Raw genomic sequence first — 24,222 nt, forward strand, 5'->3', positions numbered from 1 at the left:
ACTGACGTGTAAAACACGCACATGTCCCTCCGTGTTCCGTGATTCATGGCACACGTGGGTTGTCCATGTGCAATCCGTGATCCCGTGATTGCATATGGACATTACTCACCTGCCTTCACTCCTGCTGTCCTTGGTGCTGAACTCCTCGGGTCTGCAGCGTCCGCCCACAGCTCTCAGCAGCTACTTCCTGGTCGGCATTTCCTGCTCTCATGAATATTCATGAGCCAGGCAGGAGTTGCCGAGAACGGAGCAGGCACAGCGAATCGCAGGAAAGGTAAGTTGAAAATTTTGAATATTTAATATGTCCGTGATTTTCTTGTAAGTGTGTCACTGATCACACACAGATCACACCATAATGTGGTCCGTGGATCATCAGTGATTCTAGACAAAAACTGACATTAAACACAGAACTTCCATATGCATTGAAAAAAGAAGCAAGGTGGATCAAGAATTCACCACCAAACTTCAGAGCTACTCAAATAGCATTTTAAGACAAGAGAACAAGAGTAGAAATGCTTCAAATATTTTTATTATTAATAGTAGTCATGAAGGAAGGGTGCAAAAGAGGGTCTATGATGACCAATACATTTTCAATATGGCACAAAAAGTGGGGACCTAGATGTAAAAGGTAGGCAAAGAAACACACGGACAATCAGCTGCACTTCAAGAGGACTGTAAAACATTCATTTGCCAAAGACACAGCCATGTGAAGCAGTGAATTGCTACTAAAAAAATATATATATATAATGCTCTTTCAGTATCACCATGCAGGAGCATTCACAGGGACACATGACCATGTCAAAAAGGCCAAACCAGGGGGTCAGCAAACACATTAAAAATGCATCATCACCCCAGTAACATGCATACAGAGTGGAAGTAAATAATCAAAAAATAAATAAGAGACAGTCAATCACTGTGCATAGACACACTGGGGCAGAGAGACATTATTGCACATAGTAAGTGCAGAAAGGCTGACCCACCGTGGATTGTAACTGGACAGGATCAAAAAAGTGCTGTGAGAAGTGCAGGCAGGTCCGTGGGTGACAGGGAGCGTTACCCCAGGCACAAGACTCCGACGTACGTTTCACATACAGTGATATCTTGCTTCATCAGGGAGTAGATAATGGCACAGCAGGGCTGCTTTAAATAGCCCGCGTTCAGCTGTGTAACGTCACTGATCAGTAACGGCGCGTGCGCGCATAGCGCCACTCAGATCCAGGGATTCCCACCGGCCGTCATGACGTCAGCGCATGCGCGGGAGCAGGGACAGGTTACTTCCACTCTGTATGCATGTTACTGGGGTGATGATGCATTTTTAATGTGTTTGCTGACCCCCTGGTTTGGCCTTTTTGACATGGTCATGTGTCCCTGTGAATGCTCCTGCATGGTGATACTGAAAGAGCATTATATATATATATATATATATATATATATATATATATATATATATATATATATATATATATATATATTTTTTTAGTAGCAATTCACTGCTTCACATGGCTGTGTCTTTGGCAAATGAATGTTTTACAGTCCTCTTGAAGTGCAGCTGATTGTCCGTGTGTTTCTTTGCCTACCTTTTACATCTAGGTCCCCACTTTTTGTGCCATATTGAAAATGTATTGGTCATCATAGACCCTCTTTTGCACCCTTCCTTCATGACTACTATTAATAATAAAAATATTTGAAGCATTTCTACTCTTGTTCTCTTGACAAAAACTGACATGTCTCCGTGCAGAATCACGGCCACACGTGCACGCTGCACGGAGACACGTTCAGTGAAAAATCACTGATGTGTGAGCAGACCCATTGATTATAATGGGTCTGCGTATGTCAGTGATTCTGGTACGTAGAAAAAAAAAGCAAACGTACCAGAATCACTGACGTGTGAAAGGGGCCTAACTCTCACACACTGCGCTCTGCTGGCACTGAGATAGTGACTCATGATTGCTATAGGAGTCCTCGCATGACCCTGTGCTACCATGGCAACCACCGTAAGTCACGTGATCATATGACTTCCGATGGTGGTGGGTAAGTTATCCTTATGGCAGCGTGCTTATACATCTGTCCAATTCTGACCGATGTAAGGGGTTAATAGGCATGGGTGTCTAATTTGGCTCAGTTGGGCAGCTGGGGATCCATCTATCAATCCCCATATCAGCAATAGAGTGGAAGAGAAGGAGCTGCTGTTGATGTGATGTTGTCAATGCTCCAATTTCCTTTTGACTTCTCAGTCAGGAGAAATTCTCACATGGCCAGACATGCAGGTAGTTGTAAACCTGCCCATAAGGGCTTAGTCCCAGGGCTGTGGAGTCGGAGCTCATTTTAGTGGAGTCGGAGAAGGTATAAAATGCACCAACTCCTAAAATATGTAATAACTTGGGGACAGTAGTGCAATGCAGAGTGTGCTGAATATTTTTTCATAGGAATTTGGGAAAGTTATGAAATGTTCTATAAATGGCTGTTCTATTCCTGATCTAAGGCTACATTCACACACAGCGTTTTTGTTGCGTTTTTGAGGATACGTTTTACGTTTGTCAGCTGCAAAAGCAGATCAGTTTTTTAAAAAAAACAGCATCACCTGAAAGGTTTTTGAGCTCATAAATGTTGTCAATAGCAAAAGCAGATTAGAAAAATGCCACAAACTGACATGCTCATTCTTGGCGAGAATCTGTTTTTGAGCCAAAAAACAGATCCTCACAAAACTGTCTGAATGTCCTATCTTTCTTTGTCGCTCCATTGGGAGACCCAGACAATTGGGTGTATAGCTTCTGCCTCCGGAGGCCACACAAAGTATTACACTTTAAAAAGTGTAACCCCTCCCCTCTGCTATACACCCTCCCGTGCATCACGGGCTCATCAGTTTTATGCTTTGTGTTGAAGGAGGCACACATGCACTCATGCTCCCATTTTAGTCAGCAGCAGCTGCTGATTTTATCGGATGGATCTCTCGCCTTTCGCAAAAGATAGCCTTCCTAGTGACAGTCACATCACTCAAAAGAGTGTCGGAGCTAGCAGCGCTGTCAGGCAAAGCCCCCTTCCTGGTGTCTCACCAGGATAAGGTGGTTCTACGTCCGGTCCCGGACTTTCTCCCTAAGGTATCCCCGTTTCATCTCAATCAGGATATCTTCTTACTCTCTTTGGGTCCGCATCCAGTTCACCAATGTGAAAAGGATTTGCATTTATTAGATCTGGTGAGAGCACTCCGGCTCTACATTTCTCGCACGGCGCCACTGCGCCGGCCCGATGCGCTCTTGTCTTTATCGCGGGCCAGAGTAAGGGATTTCAGGTTTTCAAGTCAACCTTGGCTCGGTGGATCAAGGAAACGATTCTTGAAGCCTACCGTTCTTTTGGGCTTCCGATTCCTGCAGGGCTGAAAGCCCATTCTACCAGAGCCGTAGGTGCTTCCTGGGCATTGCGACACCAGGCTACGGCTCAGCAGGTGTGTCAGGCGACTACCTGGTCGAGTCTGCACACTTTCACGAAACACTATCAGGTGCATGCCGATGATTCGGCAGATGCCAGCCTAGGTAGGCGAGTCCTTCAGGCGGCAGTTGCCCACCTGTAAGAGGGGGCCGTTTTTCGGCTTTTTATCGAGGTATTCTTTTACCCACCCAGGGATTGCTTTTGGACATCCCAATTGTCTGGGTCTCCCAATGGAGCGACAAAGAAGGGAATTTTGTTTACTTACCGTAAATTCCTTTTCTTCTAGCTCCTATTGGGAGACCCAGCACCCGCCCCTGTTCCCTTCGGGCTGTTGTTTTTTTGTGTACACATGTTGTTCATGTTGAATTGTTCTTTTGGGTCATGGTTTCAGTTCTCCGAACATCCTTCGGATTGAATTTACCTTAGACCAATTTATAAGTTTCCTCCTTCCTGCTTTGGCACCAAAACTGATGAGCCCGTGATGCACGGGAGGGTGTATAGCAGAGGGGAGGGGTTACACTTTTTAAAGTGTAATACTTTGTGTGGCCTCCGGAGGCAGAAGCTATACACCCAATTGTCTGGGTCTCCCAATAGGAGCTAGAAGAAAAGGAATTTACGGTAAGTAAACAAAATTCCCTTCTTTCACCCATTGCCTTTGCTGGGTGCCCAGAGTCACTGCATTTCACTGAATTATTTTTCCATCAATGTTCGATATGTTTGTGACACAGAAATTGTTAGCAAGACACTGGCAGTAACGGATACTAAAGCTCATCACACCAGCCAGTTTCTTCAGGCCTTAGTGGAAAAAGTTCTGCAAGATTACAAACTCAAAAAAACAGGTTCTTGCTATTGTAACAACCAATGCTTCAAACAGAAGTACAATTAGGCTGGGGCCACACGGGGACTACTGCGATCCCCTTGCATGACACTCGGCTCGTGCTGGTAGTACAGCAGAGCCGAGTGTCATGCGTGTGTCCTTGCAACTGAGGTCCGTTTGTGCGAGCGGACCTCAGCTGCGGGGAGCGGGCCGGCACTCAAGAGGGGAGGGAGGAATTTCTCTCCCTCTCTCCTGCGTAGCCGGCTATTGCCATTCTCGCACCGCACTAGCGGTACACCGGTGTACCGCGAGTGCAGTGCGATATATATATATATATATATATTTTTTTTTTTTTCTCTCGCCCCATTCACTTGAATGGGTGCGAGAGTCTCCGCTTACAATCGCAGCATGCTGCGATTGTTTTCTCAGTCCGATTAGGGCTGAGAAAATAATCGCTCATGTGCGCTGACACACAGGCTAGAATTGGTCCGAGGGGAATGCGATGTTTTATCGCATTCCACTCGCACTGTTTTTCTCGCCGTGTGGCTTAGGCCTTAAACTGATGAATGAGATTATTGAACAGTTAGAAGAAAATTTAGGATTCAGTATGTGAGATAAAGCAACAGTGCTGCTCATGTAACTGACGAACAAGCAGATATTACAACAGAACAGCAAAATGATGCTTTAGGATTAGATTATCTTGTTGAAGCTTCTTCAAAACACTTTCATATTCATCACATGCGCTGTGTTGTGCCCACGCTGCAGCTGGCAAGAAGAGTCTGCAAGAGGGATCCCGATTTCACACATTCAGCTTTTCGCCGGTTTGGCGGATGCGGCGCTCTTCAGTTTATACAGTACATTAGCAGCGCGACAAACACCGGTCACATGCGGTCATGTGACCTGGAAGTTGCAGCGCTGCCACTGTACTGTATCGTACTGTACTCGCGTGCGCCGCATCCGCCAAACCGGCGAAAAGCCGGATGTGTAAAACTGGGCGGACATGCTGGAAATCTGATTGGAAAAGTGAGGAAATTGGTTATTGCCACCAGAACCCCCTAAAATTGATTCCATCTTGAAGAGACTTGTTGGGAAAGGGGCAATTGTTGATCAAGCCACTCGGTGAGGCAGCACTTATTTAATGACTGAGCGATTGCTTGAACTAAAATCATTTCTTATAGATATCGTGAACCCTCAAGTAACCTTAAATGAAGGTCAATGGACACAGGTGGCTTAATTGAAGGAATTGCTTAATCACCCAAAAAAAACTAAAAAAAATTACAAGCTGAGGATTTAACTCTTGGCATTTTCACGAGTGGAAAAACTTGCTATTTTGCATGTCCCAAAGAGGAGGTTTAATCGCAGATTGCATTTCTGCTTTAATGAAATGGAGAGACACCGCTTTTGGAAAATAAAATTCTTCTGGCAGCTGTTTATGTGGACCCAAGTCATTATATAGTGCTTGATGATCAACAGCTTACTAAAGGAAAAGAAGCTTTGAGTGAGGTAGCAGTTAGGATGAGCAGCTACAGGACTGCCAGGCGCAAGAGGACCTGGGGCCTGACAGTGCTACTGCTGCAATATCTTCATCCTCATCAGATGAGTTTAACGTTGACAAGTATTTGGATGACATGGAGCAGGCAAAGTGTTGCCGCAAGGAAAAAAGATTTCACTCCGTCTCCTATAGCAGCAGATTGGCCATATTTCAGTAAAATTTTTCACTTGCTCCCAAAGAAATAGAAAAATGCAACAGTTTATCAAAACTGACTGCATGACGCAATTCCTTTTTATACCTGGAAATTGTTAGAGGTGTTGCCCATGTGGTTACGGCTTTGCCTCCAACCCAACTTACTGCAGAGAGGTTGTTCTCTAGCCTGAAAATTATTAGGTCAGATTTGAGGTCATCTGCGAAGGAGGATCTGATGGAAGCAATTCTATTTCTTACAACAAATTCATAGACTGCACAAATGTTATTTAGTATGGTTTTGTTGAAAACTGTTTTTCTTTGTCGCTCCATTGGGAGACCCAGACAATTGGGTGTATAGCTTCTGCCTCCGGAGGCCACACAAAGTATTACACTTAAAAGTGTAAACCCCTCCCCTCTGCCTATACACCCCCCCCCGTGCATCACGGGCTCCTCAGTTTTTATGCTTTGTGCGAAGGAGGCACACATGCACGCAAGCTCCACAATTTAGTCAGCAGCAGCTGCTGACTATATCGGATGGAAGAAAAGAGGGCCCATAACAGGGCTCCCGGCATGCTCCCTTCTCACCCCACTCTGGTCGGCGGTGCTGTTAAGGTTGAGGTACCCATTGCGGGTACATAGGCAGGAGCCACATGCTGTTTTCCTTCCCCATCCCTTAGGGGCTCTGGGTGAAGTGGGATCCTAACGGTCACCAGGCACTGGGACCGTGCTCCCTCCACAGCCCCTGAGGGAATCTGCTGGACAGGAGCCGGGTATCATCAGGGACAGGGCCCTGCTACTCTGAGGTACTCTGTGTCCCCTTGGGGACGGCGCATAGAGCGCCTGTGTTATGGACGCTACAGCAGCTGCTGGGTGTGTTGGTGCGCCGGGACTACCGCGCTGACCGCGCTTGTTTGCCGGCCGCGCTTATAACTTTACTCCCCGGCTTTTGCGGCCTAGTACCGCATACTCCCGCCCCCAGGCCTGCCAGTCAGGGGTAAGGGCGGGACGCTGCACTGGACGTCAGCGCTGAGGGCTGGAGCATACTTCGTATCCTCCTCCCCCCTCACTGAGCACCGTGGGGCACCAGATTCCCGCACTTTCTGAGGCACGCCCATGGCCCCCTCCTCCTCTCAGAACGCTGGCAATTTCAGAGGGGAGACAACACCCAGCTCCACAGCTCTGGGAGGCCCGGGCAGGGAATCTGGTGGTCACACAACCGCTGCGGGCGGTCGGTAAGCCGCACCTGTTACTAGGTGCTGGCCCCCCTGGGTGCCGAAGTGTATACTTATAGGCTTATATTGTATACATTTACTCTGTACGGCAGCACTATTTGCTTTTGGCTATATAGCCCTCACTGGTTGCTCTAAGAGGAGACAACAGCATGTCGTCCGCAAAAAGCAAGGGTGCCAAGGCACAGGCTTACTTTGCAACCTGTACCTCATGTGCGGCTATGCTACCTGCAGGTTCCACCTACCCTCATTGTGTGCAATGTTCGGCCCCTGTGACACTCACTCAGCCGGAGCCTATGCCACTGGTGGAACCCCCGGCCCAGGTGGAACCACCTGCTTCCACTGTCCAGGTGACAGGGACAGAGTTTGCAGTATTCGCTGACAAACTGTCTGAGACTATGGATAAATGGTCTGCTAAGATACTGGAAGCTTTGCAGTCCAGACCGGTAACACAGGTCACGGGCACAGTTGAATCATTGACCCCAGGCCCTCCTCGGTTGGAGCAGCAAAGTGCTCCTGGGGCGGCTCATAGGTCCCACGGTGAGGACTCCGACATGGACCGCAGTCCCAGACCGGCTAAGCGGGGTCGCTGGGAGCTTCCCTCGACTTCATCACACTGTTCAGGGTCTCAGCATGAGGACTCTCTGGAGGATGAAGAGGTGGCAGATCAGGGCTCTGATCCTGACACCGCTCTCAACCTTGATACACCTGAAGGGGACGCCATAGTAAACGATCTTATAGCGTCCATCAATCAGGTGTTGGATCTTTCTCCTCCAGCTCCTCCGATTCAGGAGTCAGCTTCTCAGCAGGAGAAATTCCATTTCTTCGGCGCTCCATTGGGAGACCCAGACGATTGGGTGTATAGCTACTGCCTCCGGAGGCCACACAAAGCATTACACTAAAAAGTGTAAGGCCCCTTCTGGCTATACACCCCCCGTGGGATCACGGGCTGCTCAGTTTTCAAGCTTTGTGCGAAGGAGGTCAGACATCCACGCATAGCTCCACTGTTTAGTCAGCAGTAGCTGCTGACTATATCGGATGGAAGAAAAGAGGGCCCATACTAGGGCCCCCAGCATGCTCCCTTCTCACCCCACTCTTGTCGGCGGTGTTTGTTAAGGTTGAGGTACCCATTGCGGGTACGGAGGCTGAGGCCCACATGCTGCTTTCCTTTCCCATCCCCATGAAGGGCTCTGGGTGAAGTGGGATCCTACCGGCCTCCAGGCTCTGAGGCCGGGCTCCATCCACAGACCCGGAGATCCGGCTGGAATGGAGCTGAGTATCGTCAGGGACAAGGCCCTGCAACATTCAGGTACTCTGTGTCCCCGTACAGACAGGCACAGACACACTCCAGCGTTGCTGGGTGTGCTAGTGCGCCGGGGACAGTAGCGCTGCGCGCTTTGGCTATACTCACTGCAGCTTAGCTGAGTGAGTTTGTGTGGGTAACTACCGCGCCGGCCGCTGCTGGAAACAGCGGCGCGGCTGAGACTTGTGGTGCGCCGGGGACTTCCGCGCCGACCGTGCTTTTACGACGGCAGCGCTTATAAATCTAGTCCCCGGCTTGTGCGGCCTAGTTACGTTTCGTTCCCGCCCCCAGCCCTGTCAGTCAGGGAAGGGGCGAGACGCTGTACGATGTTCAGCGCCGAGGGCTGGAGTCTTATTTACATACTCCAGCCCTCTCACTGGGCACAGTGGGACGCCAGTTTCCCGCACTTTGTCTGTACACGCCCACGGCCCGCCCCTCTTCACAGGACGCTGGCAGCCATTCCTGCATGCAGTCTGGGCTGGAGAACGGACATAGCCTCTGGGAGACCCAGACAGGGGATTCTGGCGACCACACACCCGCTTTTAAGCGGGCGGTAAGCGGCACCTAGGTGCTGACCCCACTAGTGCCACAGTGTTTTTTTGTGTACTTTTGTTTGTACCTATATTGCACTGTACGGTCGCTTCTTGGCTAATACCCCTATATTGCTCTGAGGAGACGACAGCATGTCATCCGCAAAACGCAAGGGTGCCAAGGCACAGGCTTTATATGATGCTTGTACCGCATGTGGGGCCGATCTACCGGCAGGTTCCACTGACCCCCATTGTGTGCAATGTTCGGTCCCTGTGCCACTTCGTCAGCCGGAGTCTATGCTAGTAGTGGCCCAGGCAGAGACGCCTGTGAACCCTGTCCCGGTGACGGGGACAGAGTTTGCAGTTTTTGCTGATAAGATGTCTGTGACTATGACAAAAATTCTAGAAACTTTGCAGTCCAGGCCGGTCACTCAGACCATGGGCACTGTTGATTCAATGCTTCCCGGTCCCCCTCAGTTGGAACTAATCAGTGCTCCAAGGGGGTCCCAGGCATCCCAGGCTGAAGGCTCTGACACGGACGACAGTCCCAGGCAGCCTAAGCGGGCTCGCTGGGAGAGACCCTCGACGTAATCACGCTGGTCAGGGTCTCAGCGAGAGGATTCTCTGTATGATGAGGCAGAGGTAGATGATCAGGAGTCTAATCCTGAGACTGCTCTCAATCTGGATACTCCTGATGGTGACGCCATGGTAAATGATCTTATAGCGGCCATCAATAGACTGCTGGATATTTCTCCCCCAGCCCCTTCAGCGGAGGAGGCAGATGCACAGCAGGAGAAATTCCATTTTAGGTATCCCAAGCGTAAATTGAGTACCTTTTTGGACCACTCTGACTTCAGAGAAGCAGTCCAGAAACACCATGCTTATCCAGATAAGCGTTTCTCCAAACGTCTTAAGGATACACGTTATCCTTTTCCCCCTGACGTAGTCAAACGCTGGACCCAGTGCCCAAAGGTGGACCCCCCAATCTCCAGACTTGCGGCTAGATCCATAGTTGCAGTGGAAGATGGGGCTTCACTTAAAGATGCCACTGACAGACAGATGGACCTTTGGTTGAAATCTGTCTATGAAGCTATCGGCGCGTCGTTTGCTCCAGCATTCGCAGCCGTGTGGGCACTCCAAGCTATTTCAGCTGGTCTTGCGCAGGTGGACTCTGTCATACGTCCATCAGTGCCGCAAGTGGCGTCCTTAACCTCGCAAATGTCTGCATTTGCGACTTACGCTATCAATGCTGTCCTGGACTCTACGAGCCGTACGTCAGTGGCGTCCGCCAACTCTGTGGTTTTACGCAGAGCCTTGTGGTTAAAGGAATGGAAAGCAGATTCTGCTTCCAAAAAATGCTTAACCAGTTTGCCATTATCTGGAGACAGACTGTTTGGTGAGCAATTGGCTGAAATCATTAAACAGTCCAAGGGTAAGGATTCTTCCTTACCCCAGCCCAGATCAAGCAAACCTCAACAGAGGGGACAGTCGAGGTTTCGGTCCTTTCGAGGCTCGGGCAGGTCCCAATTCTCCTCGTCCAAAAGGACTCAGAAGGAACAGAGGAGCTCAGATTCCTGGCGGGCTCAATCACGCCCAAAGAAGGCAGCCGGAGGAACCGCTACCAAGGCGGCTGCCTCATGACTTTCGGCCTCCTCTCTCCACCTCCTCGGTCGGTGGCAGGCTCTCCCGCTTTCGCGACATTTGGCTGCCACAGGTCAAGGACCGGTGGGTAACAGACCTTTTGTCTCACGGGTACAGGATAGAGTTCACTTCTCGTCCTCCGCCTCGATTCTTCAGAACTTCCCCACATCCCGACCGAGCCGATGCTCTGCTGCACGCGGTGTGCTCTCTAAGAGCAGAAGGAGTGGTGATCCCTGTTCCTCTTCAGGAACAAGGTCAAGGTTTTTACTCCAATCTGTTTGTGGTGCCAAAAAAGGACGGCTCTTTCCGTCCCGTTCTGGACCTAAAACTGCTCAACAAGCACGTGAAAACCAGGCGGTTCCGGATGGAATCCCTCCGCTCCGTCATTGCCTCGATGTCTCAAGGAGATTTCCTAGCATCAATAGACATCAAAGATGCTTATCTCCACGTACCGATTGCTCCAGAGCACCAGCGTTATCTACGCTTCGTTATAGAAGACGACCATCTTCAGTTCGTAGCCCTGCCATTTGGTCTGGCGACAGCCCCTCGGGTCTTCACCAAGGTCATGGCAGCAGTGGTAGCAGTCTTGCACTCTCAGGGACACTCGGTGATCCCTTACTTGGACGATCTACTTGTCAAGGCACCCTCTCAAGAGGCATGCCAACACAGCCTGAAAGTTGCGCTGGAGACCCTCCAGAATTTCGGGTGGATCATCAACTTTTCAAAGTCATATCTGACACCGACCCAATCACTAACATATCTTGGCATGGAGTTTCATACTCTCAGCAGTAGTGAAGCTTCCGCTGGACAAGCAGCGTTCACTACGGACAGGGGTACAATCTCTCCTTCAAGGCCAGTCGCACCCCTTAAGACGCCTCATGCACTTCCTGGGGAAGATGGTGGCAGCAATGGAAGCAGTCCCGTTTGCGCAGTTTCATCTGCGTCCACTTCAATGGGACATTCTCCGCCAATGGGACGGGAAGTCGACGTCCTTAGACAGGGACGTCTCCCTTTCCCAGACTACCAAGGACTCTCTTCAGTGGTGGCTTCTTCCCACCTCATTGTCAAAGGGGAAGTCCTTCCTACCCCCATCCTGGGCGGTGGTCACGACGGACGCGAGTCTGTCAGGGTGGGGAGCAGTCTTTCTCCACCACAGGGCTCAGGGTACGTGGACTCAGCAGGAGTCCACCCTTCAGATCAATGTTCTGGAAATCAGGGCAGTGTATCTTGCCCTACAAGCCTTCCAGCAGTGGCTGGAAGGAAAGCAGATCCGAATTCAATCGGACAACTCCACAGCGGTGGCATACATCAATCACCAAGGCGGGACACGCAGTCGGCAAGCCTTCCAGGAAATCCGGCGGATTCTGATGTGGGTGGAGGACAGAGCATCCACCATATCCGCAGTTGACATCCCGGGCGTAGAAAACTGGGAAGCAGACTTCCTCAGTCGCCAGGGTATGGACGCAGGGGAATGGTCCCTTCACCCGGACGTTTTTCAGGAAATCTGTCGCCGCTGGGGAATACCGGACGTCGACCTAATGGCGTCTCGGCACAACAAGGTCCCGGCCTTCATGGCGCGGTCTCGCGATCAAAGAGCTCTGGCGGCAGACGCCTTAGTGCAGGATTGGTCGCAGTTCCAGCTCCCTTATGTGTTTCCTCCTCTGGCACTGTTGCCCAGAGTGCTACGCAAGATCAGGTCCGATTGCCGCCGCGTCATACTCGTCGCCCCAGACTGGCCGAGGAGGTCGTGGTACCCGGATCTGTGGCATCTCACGGTCGGCCAACCGTGGGCGCTACCAGACCGGCCAGACTTACTGTCACAAGGGCCGTTTTTCCATCTGAATTCTACGGCCCTGAACCTGACTGTGTGGCCATTGAGTCCTGGATCCTAGCGTCTTCAGGATTATCTCAAGGGGTCGTTGCCACCATGAGACAGGCCAGGAAACCCACGTCTGCTAAGATCTACCACAGGACGTGGAAGATTTTCTTATCCTGGTGCTCTGCTCAGGGAGTGTCTCCCTGGCCATTTGCATTGCCTACTTTTCTTTCCTTCCTGCAATCTGGGTTGGAAAAAGGCTTGTCGCTCGGCTCCCTTAAAGGGCAAGTCTCAGCGCTATCTGTATTTTTTCAGAAGCGTCTAGCACGGCTTCCTCAGGTACGCACGTTCCTGCAGGGGGTTTGTCACATCGTCCCTCCGTACAAACGGCCGTTAGACCCATGGGATCTGAACAAGGTTCTAGTTGCTCTCCAGAAGCCGCCCTTCGAGCCACTCAGGGAGGTGTCACTTTCTCGACTCTCACAGAAAGTGGCCTTTCTGGTAGCGGTCACGTCTCTTCGGAGGGTGTCCGAGCTGGCAGCACTGTCATCCAAAGCTCCCTTCCTGGTGTTTCACCAGGACAAGGTAGTGCTGCGCCCGATTCAGGAGTTTCTCCCTAAGGTGGTATCCCCCTTTCATCTCAATCAGGATATCTCCTTACCTTCCTTTTATCCTCATCCAGTTCATCGGTATGAAAAGGATTTGCATTTGTTAGATCTGGTGAGAGCACTCAGAATCTACATTTCCCGCACGGCGCCCCTGCGCCGCTCGGATGCACTCTTTGTCCTTGTCGCTGGTCAGCGCAAAGGGTCGCAGGCTTCCAAATCCACCCTGGCTCGATGGATCAAGGAACCAATACTTGAAGCCTACCGTTCTGCCGGGCTTCCGGTTCCCTCGGGGCTGAAGGCCCATTCTACCAGAGCCGTGGGTGCGTCCTGGGCATTACGGCACCAGGCTACGGCTCAACAGGTGTGCCGGGCAGCTACCTGGTCGAGTCTGCACACTTTCACCAAACATTATCAGGTGCATACCTACGCTTCGGCGGACGCCAGCCTAGGTAGAAGAGTCCTGCAGGCGGCGGTTGCCTCCTCGTAGGGAAGGGCTGTTTTGCAGCTCTAACATGAGGTATTAATTTACCCACCCAGGGACTGCTTTTGGACGTCCCAATCGTCTGGGTCTCCCAATGGAGCGCCGAAGAAGGGAATTTTGTTACTTACCGTAAATTCCTTTTCTTCTAGCTCCAATTGGGAGACCCAGCACCCGCCCTGTTTCCTTCGGGATTTTTGGTTTTTCGGGTACACATGTTGTTCATGTTGAACGGTTTCAGTTCTCCGATGTTACTTCGGGTTGAATGTGTTTAAACCAGTTATTGGCTTTCCTCCTTCTTGCTTTAGCACTAAAACTGAGCAGCCCGTGATCCCACGGGGGGTGTATAGCCAGAAGGGGAGGGGCCTTACACTTTTTAGTGTAATGCTTTGTGTGGCCTCCGGAGGCAGTAGCTATACACCCAATCGTCTGGGTCTCCCAATTGGAGCTAGAAGAAAAGGAATTTACGGTAAGTAACAAAATTCCCTTTAGGTTTCCCAAACGTACACGGAGTGGTTTTCTTGATCACTCCGACTTCAGAGATGCTGTCCAGAAACACAGAGCTTTCCCAGATAAGCGCTTTACTAAGCGCCTTAATGACACACGTTATCCCTTCCCCCCTGACGTAGTTAAGGGTTGGGCTCAGTGTCCCAAGGTGGATCCTCCAGTCTCTAGACTGGCGGCTAGATCCATAGTTGCAGTGGCAGATGGTGCATCACTCAAGGATGCCACTGACAGGCAGATAGAGCTCCTGATGAAATCCATCTATGAAGCTATTGGCGCGTCCTTTGCTCCGGCATTCGCAGCCGTATGGGCTCTCCAAGCTATCTCAGCTTGTCAGTCTGAGATTAATGCAGTCACACGTGCCTCTACTCCGCAGGTTGTGTCCTTAACCTCTCAGGCGTCGGCGTTTGCGTCCTACGCCATGAATGCTGTCCTGGACTCTGCGAGCCGTACGGCGGTAGCATCCGCCAATTCGGTGGCAGTCCGCAGGGCCATGTGGCTACGTGAATGGAAGGCAGACTCTGCTTCCAAAAAGTTCTTAACCGGGTTGCCATTTTCTGGCGACCGCCTGTTTGGCGAGCGATTGGATGAAATCATTAAACAATCCAAGGGAAAGGACTCGTCCTTACCCCAGTCCAAACCAAACACACCTCCACAACGGAAGGTACAATCGAGGTTTCGGTCCTTTCGGCCTTCAGCCAGATCTCAATTCTCCTCGTCCAACAGGCCTCAGAAGGGTCAGAGGAACTCCGATTCATGGCGGTCTAAGTCACGTCCTAAGAAGACCGCTGGAGGAACCGCTCCCAAAGCGGCCTCCTCATGACTTTCGGCCTCCCCAAACCGTATCCTCGGTCGGTGGCAGGCTCTCCCGCTTTTGCGACGCCTGGTTGCCACATGTCCAAGACCGATGGGTGAGAGACATTCTGTCTCACGGTTACAGGATAGAGTTCAGCTCTCGTCCTCCGACTCGTTTCTTCAGAACATCTCCGCCCCCCGAGCGAGCCGATGCTCTTCTTCAGGCGAGCACTCTGAAGGCAGAAGGAGTGGTGATCCCTGTTCCCCTTCAGCAACGGGGTCACGGTTTTTACTCCAACTTGTTTGTGGTGCCAAAAAAGGACGGATCTTTCCGTCCCGTTCTGGACCTCAAACTGCTCAACAGACACGTGAAAACCAGGCAGTTCCGGATGGAATCTCTCCGCTCCGTCATCGCATCAATGTCCCAAGGAGACTTCCTAGCATCAATCGACATCAGGGATGCTTATCTCCACGTGCCGATTGCACCAGAGCATCAGCGCTTCCTGCGTTTCGCCATCGGGGACGAACACCTTCAGTTCGTGGCACTGCCTTTCGGCCTGGCGACAGCCCCACGGGTCTTCACCAAGGTCATGGCAACAGTGGTAGCAGTCCTACACTCTCAGGGACACTCGGTGATCCCTTACTTAGACGATCTTCTTGTCAAGGCCCCCTCTCGGGTGGCATGCCAACACAGCCTGAACATTGCCCTGGAGACTCTCCAGAGATTCAGGTGGATCATCAATTTCCCAAAGTCAAAACTGACACCGACCCAATCGCTGACATATCTTGGGATGGAGTTTCATACTCTCTCAGCGATAGTGAAACTTCCGCTGGACAAACAGCGTTCACTACAGACAGGGGTGCAATCTCTCCTTCGAGCCCAGTCGCACCCCTTGAGGCGCCTCATGCACTTCCTCGGGAAGATGGTGGCAGCAATGGAGGCAGTTCCTTTTGCGCAGTTTCACCTGCGTCCACTTCAATGGGACATTCTCCACAAATGGGACAGGAAGTCGACGTCCCTAGACAGGAACGTCTCCCTTTCTCGGGCAGCCAAGGCCTCCCTCCAGTGGTGGCTTCTTCCCACTTCTCTGTCGAAGGGGAAATCCTTCCTACCCCCATCCTGGGCTGTGGTCACGACGGACGCGAGTCTGTCAGGGTGGGGAGCGGTCTTTCTCCACCACAGGGCTCAGGGTACCTGGACTCAGCCAGAGTCCTCCCTTCAGATCAATGTTCTGGAGATAAGGGCAGTGTATCTAGCCCTAAAGGCGTTCCAGCCGTGGCTGGAAGGCAGGCAGATCCGAATTCAGTCGGACAACGCCACGGCGGTGGCATACATCAACCACCAAGGCGGCACACGCAGTCGGCAAGCCTTCCAGGAAGTTCGGCGGATTCTGCTGTGGGTGGAAGCCACAGCCTCCACCATCTCCGCAGTTCACATCCCAGGTGTAGAAAACTGGGACGCAGACTTTCTCAGTCGCCAGGGCATGGACGCAGGGGAGTAGTCTCTTCACCCGGACGTGTTTCAAGAGATCTGTTGCCGCTGGTGAACGCCGGACGTCGATCTCATGGCGTCTCGGCACAACAACAAAGTCCCGGCATTCATGGCACGGTCTCAGGATCACAGAGCTCTGGCGGCGGACGCATTAGTTCAGGATTAGTCGCAGTTTCAACTACCTTATGTGTTTCCTCCTCTGGCAATGCTGCCCAGAGTGTTACGCAAGATCAGGTCCAACTGCCGCCGCGCCATCCTCGTCGCTCCAGACTGGCCGAGAAGGTCGTGGTACCCGGATCTGTGGCATCTCACGGTGGGCCAACCGTGGGCACTACCAGACCGACCAGACTTGCTGTCTCAAGGGCCATTTTTCCATCTGAATTCTGCGGCCCTCAACCTGACTGTGTGGCCATTGAGTCCTGGATCCTAGCGTCTTCAGGGTTATCTCAAGAGGTCATTGCCACTATGAGACAGGCCAGGAAACCAACGTCCGCCAAGATCTACCACAGGACGTGGAGGATCTTCTTATCCTGGTGCTCTGATCAGGGTTTTACTCCCTGGCCATTTGCCTTGCCCACTTTTCTGTCCTTCCTTCAATGCGGAATGGAAAAGGGTTTGTCTCTCGGCTCCCTTAAGGGACAAGTCTCGGCGCTCTCTGTGTTTTTTCAAAAGCGTCTAGCCAGGCTTCCGCAGGTACGCACGTTCCTGCAGGGGGTTAGCCACATAGTCCCTCCTTACAAGCGTCCGCTTGAACCCTGGGATCTGAACAGGGTGCTAACGGCTCTTCAGAAACCACCCTTCGAGCCAATGAGGGATATTTCTCTTTCACGCCTTTCACAGAAGGTGGTCTTCCTAGTAGCAGTCACATCACTTCGAAGAGTGTCTGAGCTAGCAGCGCTGTCATGCAAAGCTCCCTTCCTGGTGTTTCACTAGGACAAGGTGGTTCTGCGTCCGGTTCCGGAATTTCTCCCGAAGGTGGTATCCCCTTTTCATCTCAATCAGGATATCTCCTTACCTTCTTTTTGTCCTCATCCAGTTCACCAATGTGAAAAGGATTTGCACTTGTTGGATCTGGTGAGAGCACTCAGACTCTACATTTCTCGTACGGCGCCGCTCGGATGCGCTCTTTGTCCTTGTCGCTGGCCAGCGTAAAGGGTCGCAGGCTTCTAAGTCAACCTTGGCTCGGTGGATCAAGGAACCAATTCTGGAAGCCTACCGTTCTTCTGGGCTTCCGGTTCCTTCAGGGCTGAAGGCTCATTCTACCAGAGCCGTGGGTGCGTCCTGGGCTTTGCGGCACCAGGCTACGGCTCAGCAGGTGTGTCAGGCGGCTACCTGGTCGAGCCTGCACACTTTCACGAAACACTATCAAGTGCATACCTATGCTTCGGCAGATGCCAGCCTAGGTAGGCGAGTCCTTCAGGCGGCGGTTGCCCACCTGTAGGAAGGGGCCGTTTTACGGCTCTTTTACCGAGGTATTATTTACCCACCCAGGGACTGCTTTTGGACGTCCCAATTGTCTGGGTCTCCCAATGGAGCGACAAAGAAGAAGGGAATTTTGTTTACTTACCGTAAATTCCTTTTCTTCTAGCTCCAATTGGGAGACCCAGCACCCGCCCCTGTTCCCTTCGGGCTGGTTGTTCTTTTGTGTACACATGTTGTTCATGTTGAATTGTTCCTTTGGTTCATGGTTTCAGTTCTCCGAACATCCTTCGGATTGAATTTACCTTAGACCAATTTATAAGTTTCCTCCTTCCTGCTTTTGCACCAAAACTGAGGAGCCCGTGATGCACGGGGGGGTGTATAGGCAGAGGGGAGGGGTTTACACTTTTTAAAGTGTAATACTTTGTGTGGCCTCCGGAGGCAGAAGCTATACACCCAATTGTCTGGGTCTCCCAATTGGAGCTAGAAGAAAAGGAATTTACGGTAAGTAAACAAAATTCCCTTCTTTGCCACTTACATAGTGTATTACATAGTGTGTGTATGTATGTATGTATGTATGTATGTATGTATCTCACATATACATACACATACATATATAGACAAATTATATATTATATATATATATATATATATATATATATATATATATATATATAATATATAATTTGTCTATATATGTATGTGTATGTATGTGAGATATATATATATATATATATATATATATATATATATTTGTGTATATATGTATGTGTATGTATATGTGAGATACATATATACACAAATATATATATATATCTCACATATACATACACATATATATATATATATATATATATATATATATATGTGTATGTATATGTGAGATATATATATATATTTGTGTATATATGTATGTGAGATATATGTGTGTGTGTGTGTGTGTGTATATATATGTATATGTGGCAAACTGTTTTCAACACATACTAAATAATATTTTGTATAATGCTTATATTTAAGTGACAAAATTATTGTAGTACAATGTAAACATCAGACACTTAATCATTTTTGATACACTAATCAAGATATTTAGAACATAAAATATATTGTAATACAATGTTAGAACACAAACTGTAATAAATTGTAAATATGTAATACAATATGTAAAATATATACAGTGCTGGCCAAAAGTATTGGCACCCCTGCAATTCTGTCAGATAATACTGTTTCTTCCTGAAAATGATTGCAATCACATTCTTTGGCATTATATTCATTTAATTAGTCTTCAATGAAAAAAAAAATTGCCAAATTGGATATAATTCCACACCAAACATAAAAATTGTGGACAAAAGTATTGGCACTGTTTAAAAAAAAAAAAAATCATGTGATGCTTCTCTAATTTGTGTAATTAACAGCACCTATAACTTACCTGTGGCACCTAACAGGTGTTGGCAATCACTAAATCACACTTGTAGCCAGTTGACATGGATTAAAGTTGACTCAACCTCTGTCCTGTGTCCTTGTGTGTACCACATTGAGTATGGAGAAAAGAAAGAAGACCAAAGAACTGTGAGGACTTGAGAATCCAAATTGTGAGTAAGCAAGTGCAATCTCAAGGCTACAAGTCCATCTCCAAAGACCTGAAAGTTCCTGTGTCTACGGTGCGCAGTGTCATCAAGAAGTGTAAAGCCCATGGCACTGTGGCTAACCTCCCTAGATGTGGAAGGAAAAGAAAAATTGACAAGAGATTTCAATGCAAGATTGTGCGGATGGTGGATAAAGAACCTCGACTAACATCCAAACAAGTTCAAGCTGCCTTGCAGTCCAAGGGTACAACAGTGTCAACCCATACTATCCGTCGGCGTCGGAATGAAAAGGGACTGTATGGTAGGATACCCAGGAAGACCCCACATCTTACCCAGAGACATAAAAAAGCCAGGCTGGAGTTTGCCAAAACTTACCTGAGAGCCTAAAACATTTTGGAAGAATGTTCTCTGGTCAGATGAGACAAAAGTAGAGCTTTTTGGGAAAAGCCATCAACATAGATTTTACAGGAAAAAAAAGAGGAATTCAAAGAAAAGAACACTGTCCCTACAGTCAAACATGGGGGAGGTTCCCTGATGTTTTGGGGATTGCTTTGCTGCCTCTGGCACTGGAGTGCTTGACCGTGTGCATGGCATTATGAAGTCTGAAGACTACCAACAAATTTTGCAGCATAATGTAGGGCCCAGTGTGAGAAAGCTGGGTCTCCCTCAGAGGTCATGGGTCTTCCAGCAGGACAATGACGCAAAAAACACACTTCAAAAAGCACTAGAAAATGGTTTGAGAGAAAGCACTGGAGACTACTAAAGTGGCCAGCAATGAGTCCAGACCTGAATCCCATAGATCACCTGTGGAGAGATCTTAAAATGGCAGTTTGGAGAAGGCCCCCTTCAAATCTCAGGGACCTGGAGCAGTTTGCCAAAGAAGAATGGTCTAAAATTCCAGCAGAGCATTGTAAGAAACTCATTTGATGGTTACTGGAAGCGGTTGTTCAACCAAGTATTAGGCTAAGGGTGCCAATAGTTTTGTCTGGCCCAATTTTTTTGGAGTTTTGTGTGAAATGATCAATTATTTGATTCTTGTTTTAATTCGAATTTTTTTTTTTTTTTTTTTTTTCATTGCAAGCAACATAAATGAAGATAATAATAACAAAGAATTTGTGATTGCAATCATTTTCAAGAAGAAACTGATTATCTGACAGAATTGCAGGGGTGCCAATACTCTTGGCCGTGTGTGTGTGTGTGTGTGTGTGTGTGTGTGTCCAGGGGAGGTGGTTGCAGCTTTGGAGTGGTGCTGGGGGCTGGTGAAAGCTGCAGGCAGAGTTACATCTCCTGCTCCCGCTCATATAATATGCACTGCTGCTGTCCATCACTGTGGTGATAGGCTGGGGCAGCAGCGCATATTATATCTGCCTATGCCCCCCTGTGTTAGATATGGCCCCCATGCTGCTGCCCATAGTAAAATAAAAAACTGTTTACCTCCAGCGCTGATCTCCCGGTCTCCCTATGCCGCTGTGATCATGCACGCAGAGATATCACACTGCTGTGCCGATCACATGACTGGTACAGAGAACCAGGAAGTGCAGGAGATCAGCAGCACGGAGGGAGACACTAGGGAGGAGAGCACTGGAGAGGGTAAAGTGTTGGTTTTACTATGGGCAGCAGCATGGGGGCGATATCTAACACAGGGGGACGTGTGCCATCCATAGGGGGCCATGGGCAGCACAGGGGGAGGTGTGCCATCCATAGGGGGCCATGGGCAGCACAGGGGGAGGTGTGCCATCCATAGGGGGCTATATCTAAAATGGGGACATGTGCCATTCATAGGAAGCCATGGGCAGCACAGGTGGATTTGTGCCATCCATAGGAGATCTGTGCCAGCTGTAGTGGACGTGTGCCATCACTGGGGGACGTGTGCCAGCACAAGGGGACTATATTCAATATAAGGGGGCCATATCCAGATTAAGGGGGCTAATTTTAGGATGGGGGGGGCTGAGGGACATACACCTTTAAGTGTCATGTGAGTGTTGCTGCGACTGAGGTCCAATCATGCGATCGGACCTCAGCTGCAGGACGCGGGCTGACACTGAGTTGGGGCAGGATTTATCTCTTGCTCTCCTCCGTAGCCAGCTATTGCCATTCTTGCACTGCACTCGCGGTACACCGGTGTACTGTGAGTGCAGTGCTCCCCTCCCCCCTCTCGCCCCATAGACTTGAATGGGTGTGAAAGAAACAAGACTTGCATTACAGTTGCCGCATGCTGCGGTTTTCTAGGTCCAATTAGGGCATGAGAAAATTGCTCATGGGTGCTGTGACAGGCTAATATTGGTCCGAGTGGAGTGCGATTAAAACCTCGCATTCCACTCGCTCCGATTTTCATGCCGTGTGGCTTAGGCCTAAAGGTACGAGTCTTGCATTCAGATAGGAGGCACATTGCCTGTCAACATATCTTGACTGATTAGGGCTGTTTAACTCCATATGAACAATGACTTGTGCATACTAATACCTTATGTCCTAGGCTCCCAGTATCTGCTTTTACCCATTCTTAGTGCGGATCATTTGGGAGCATATCGCATACATTATTCTGTGACCGTCTGTCTAATTTGCACTTTAGGTTATTTGTAATATATATACACAACACATAAGTAGATTTCCCGTGTCATACAATAGTGGGCTTTACTGCTGTAATCGTTTAAAAGCTGTTCCAAAATGGTCTGCGAAAATGTGTGTAAATGCAGGAATTGCTCTATTTGCCCTTTGGGCAGCATGAATCAGCTGACTAGATCTCCTGTATTGCTGGGGCAGGCTTACATGTCACTGACTTATGGGATCATTCTGATTTCTAACTATAATATACCATAATATCTCCTTTACCTATAGGAACACCTGCTACACCATTTGGTCAGAATGCCTCCCCTGCACCCATTACCTTTGGGGCTCAAACGGCTTCATTCGGTAGCCCTGGCGCCTCTTCATTTGGTAAGATGCATGTGTGACTTCACTATAATGATGTAGCATGTACAGAGTGGGCTAATTATTGGGGTTAAAGGAACACTTACCATTCAACTTTTATTGAAATTCCAAGTGCAAGAAACACTTCTTGTTTGTTTGTTTTTTTTTTGTTTTTTTTTTTTGCGTTCCCTGTGCTGTAAGAATGACATTACTTGTCCAGCAGGATTCTCCAGATGAAAACAAATTCTGGCGTTAAATTTGTTTAATGCTTTTTAGGGTTTATTTTGCGGGGGGTTAAGCGTTTACCAAGACTCCAGTGTGGTTGTAACTGCTCCTGCCGCTGCTTATTTACTTCTGGCGCCTCATTATTGCTCATCCATATGCACTGCTTTCCCCGGCATCTATGATTGGTTGCAGTCAGACGCACCCCCGGCCTGTGTGACAGTTTGACTGCAACCAATCACAGGCACTGTCTGTGGGTCACTGTCATAGTGTAAAAATAAACCTATTGGCGTAGGGTGCCCCTGTATTATGATACTCAGCATAGATAAAGCATACGGCTGCAGCCCCCAGCCATGCGCTTATCTTGGCTGTACATCAAAACAGGAAAAGGCACATGTGGCTTTTTATTTGTATAAAAAAAATAAAAAATTATGGTCCTCCCCAATTTGAATACCCAGCCAAGATGAAGCCTGCCAGCCTGGGAGTCCTATGCTTAGTGGACCATCCCCAGTTAGACCCTCCAGTCCCGGTTATCTGCAAGTCCGCCCATCACGAATATCAGACTTCTACAGGTGTCCTCTTCTGCCCAAAATACATGAATTTGCGATTGCTGCAATATCTTAGGGGCATGGTCCAATGGACATCTGGATTGGTATACAGACACATGACTTTAATGTCCCTGTATGAGTGACAGTGGCATGTAAGGCATTAAATGGATTGCAGCGGTCAGAAGCCGATGCTGGGTTAGTGTAGGCTTGGCTCCAGAGCCTGCTCCATGTACCTGACACGCACCACAGATGTCAATAAGGGATTAGCATTACTGTGCAGAGACAATCTTGGAAAGTGTTTCCCTATCTCATTAATACTTTGTGTGGATCACCACTGCTAATAGAATTATTGCATATTGTTTGACAGCTTGGTTAACAATCACTTTTATATTTTCTCATGTGTGTATTAATGAAGGTCAATCAAGTCATGGTTTCTCAATCGGAGTAACCTCTAAATCTTCAGGAACTCGTCAGCGACTTATGGCCCGACGCCAGCATACGCGGAAGAAGTAGACATGGAGGATTGCATCTACTTGCTCTTTTAAACTTTATATATACACTGTTTTCACAATCTCCATTGTTCCTTGCAATGAGAAAGCAGAACACTGAATTCCTATCCCATTGGGGAGTCGACCTTCTCTCCAGGCGGGGTCTAGAGACTATTGCTAACATCTGATTAGTTATGGAGTGATGGTGTTGCGATAACATGCAAAATGACACTGCCAAACAGTTCACCTGCTCTTGCCTGCACTCTCATCTGGACAGCGTGGCCATCCTGTGACTGGGAGCAGCTTTATTTCTGTATAAAAGTACTGTAAAACTGCCTGTTCATCAGTTTTGGATTTCATTTGCAGTGCCTTTTTTTTTTTTTTTTTTTTTTTTTTTTTTTTTTTTTTTTTTTCTCCCCCTGCTTTCTCCTTACTTGATGATCTACCTGTTGCTGAGTTGTTCAGCAAGGGAAGGAGTGCCAAAGCCGGGACTTGTACCGTGATGAGCGCAATGTTCATAATGAATATTAACACCACGGCTTACAATCTTGTAACTGACCTAAGTTATATACGATGATTAATTTAATGCCTGGTGAACTGTGCATATTTCCATGTGTATACAAGGGACGCCTATATTTTTTTTATTTTAATTTTTTTTTTTTTTTCACAATTTGTCAGACTTTTTTTTTTTTTTTTTTTTCCCATCATACTAGGACTTTCAGTAATATGCCA

General features: G+C 48.8%; 1 protein-coding gene across 2 annotated transcripts in view; it reads left to right on the top strand.

The window, feature by feature from the left end:
* The window catches only part of POM121 (POM121 transmembrane nucleoporin), a 52,483-nt gene extending 28,599 nt beyond the window's left edge, over positions 1-23,884 (top strand). For both annotated transcript variants that reach the window (XM_075335355.1, XM_075335357.1), the window contains 2 exons: positions 22,161-22,259; positions 23,418-23,884. In XM_075335355.1, the coding sequence (XP_075191470.1) occupies positions 22,161-22,259; positions 23,418-23,515 (197 nt within the window). In that variant the 3' untranslated portion in view covers positions 23,516-23,884. The remainder of the gene's footprint in view (positions 1-22,160; positions 22,260-23,417) is intronic.
* The last annotated feature ends 338 nt before the right edge of the window (positions 23,885-24,222 follow it).

Source organism: Anomaloglossus baeobatrachus, chromosome 2, assembly GCF_048569485.1.
Source record: "Anomaloglossus baeobatrachus isolate aAnoBae1 chromosome 2, aAnoBae1.hap1, whole genome shotgun sequence".
NCBI classification, from domain to species: domain Eukaryota; kingdom Metazoa; phylum Chordata; class Amphibia; order Anura; family Aromobatidae; genus Anomaloglossus; species Anomaloglossus baeobatrachus.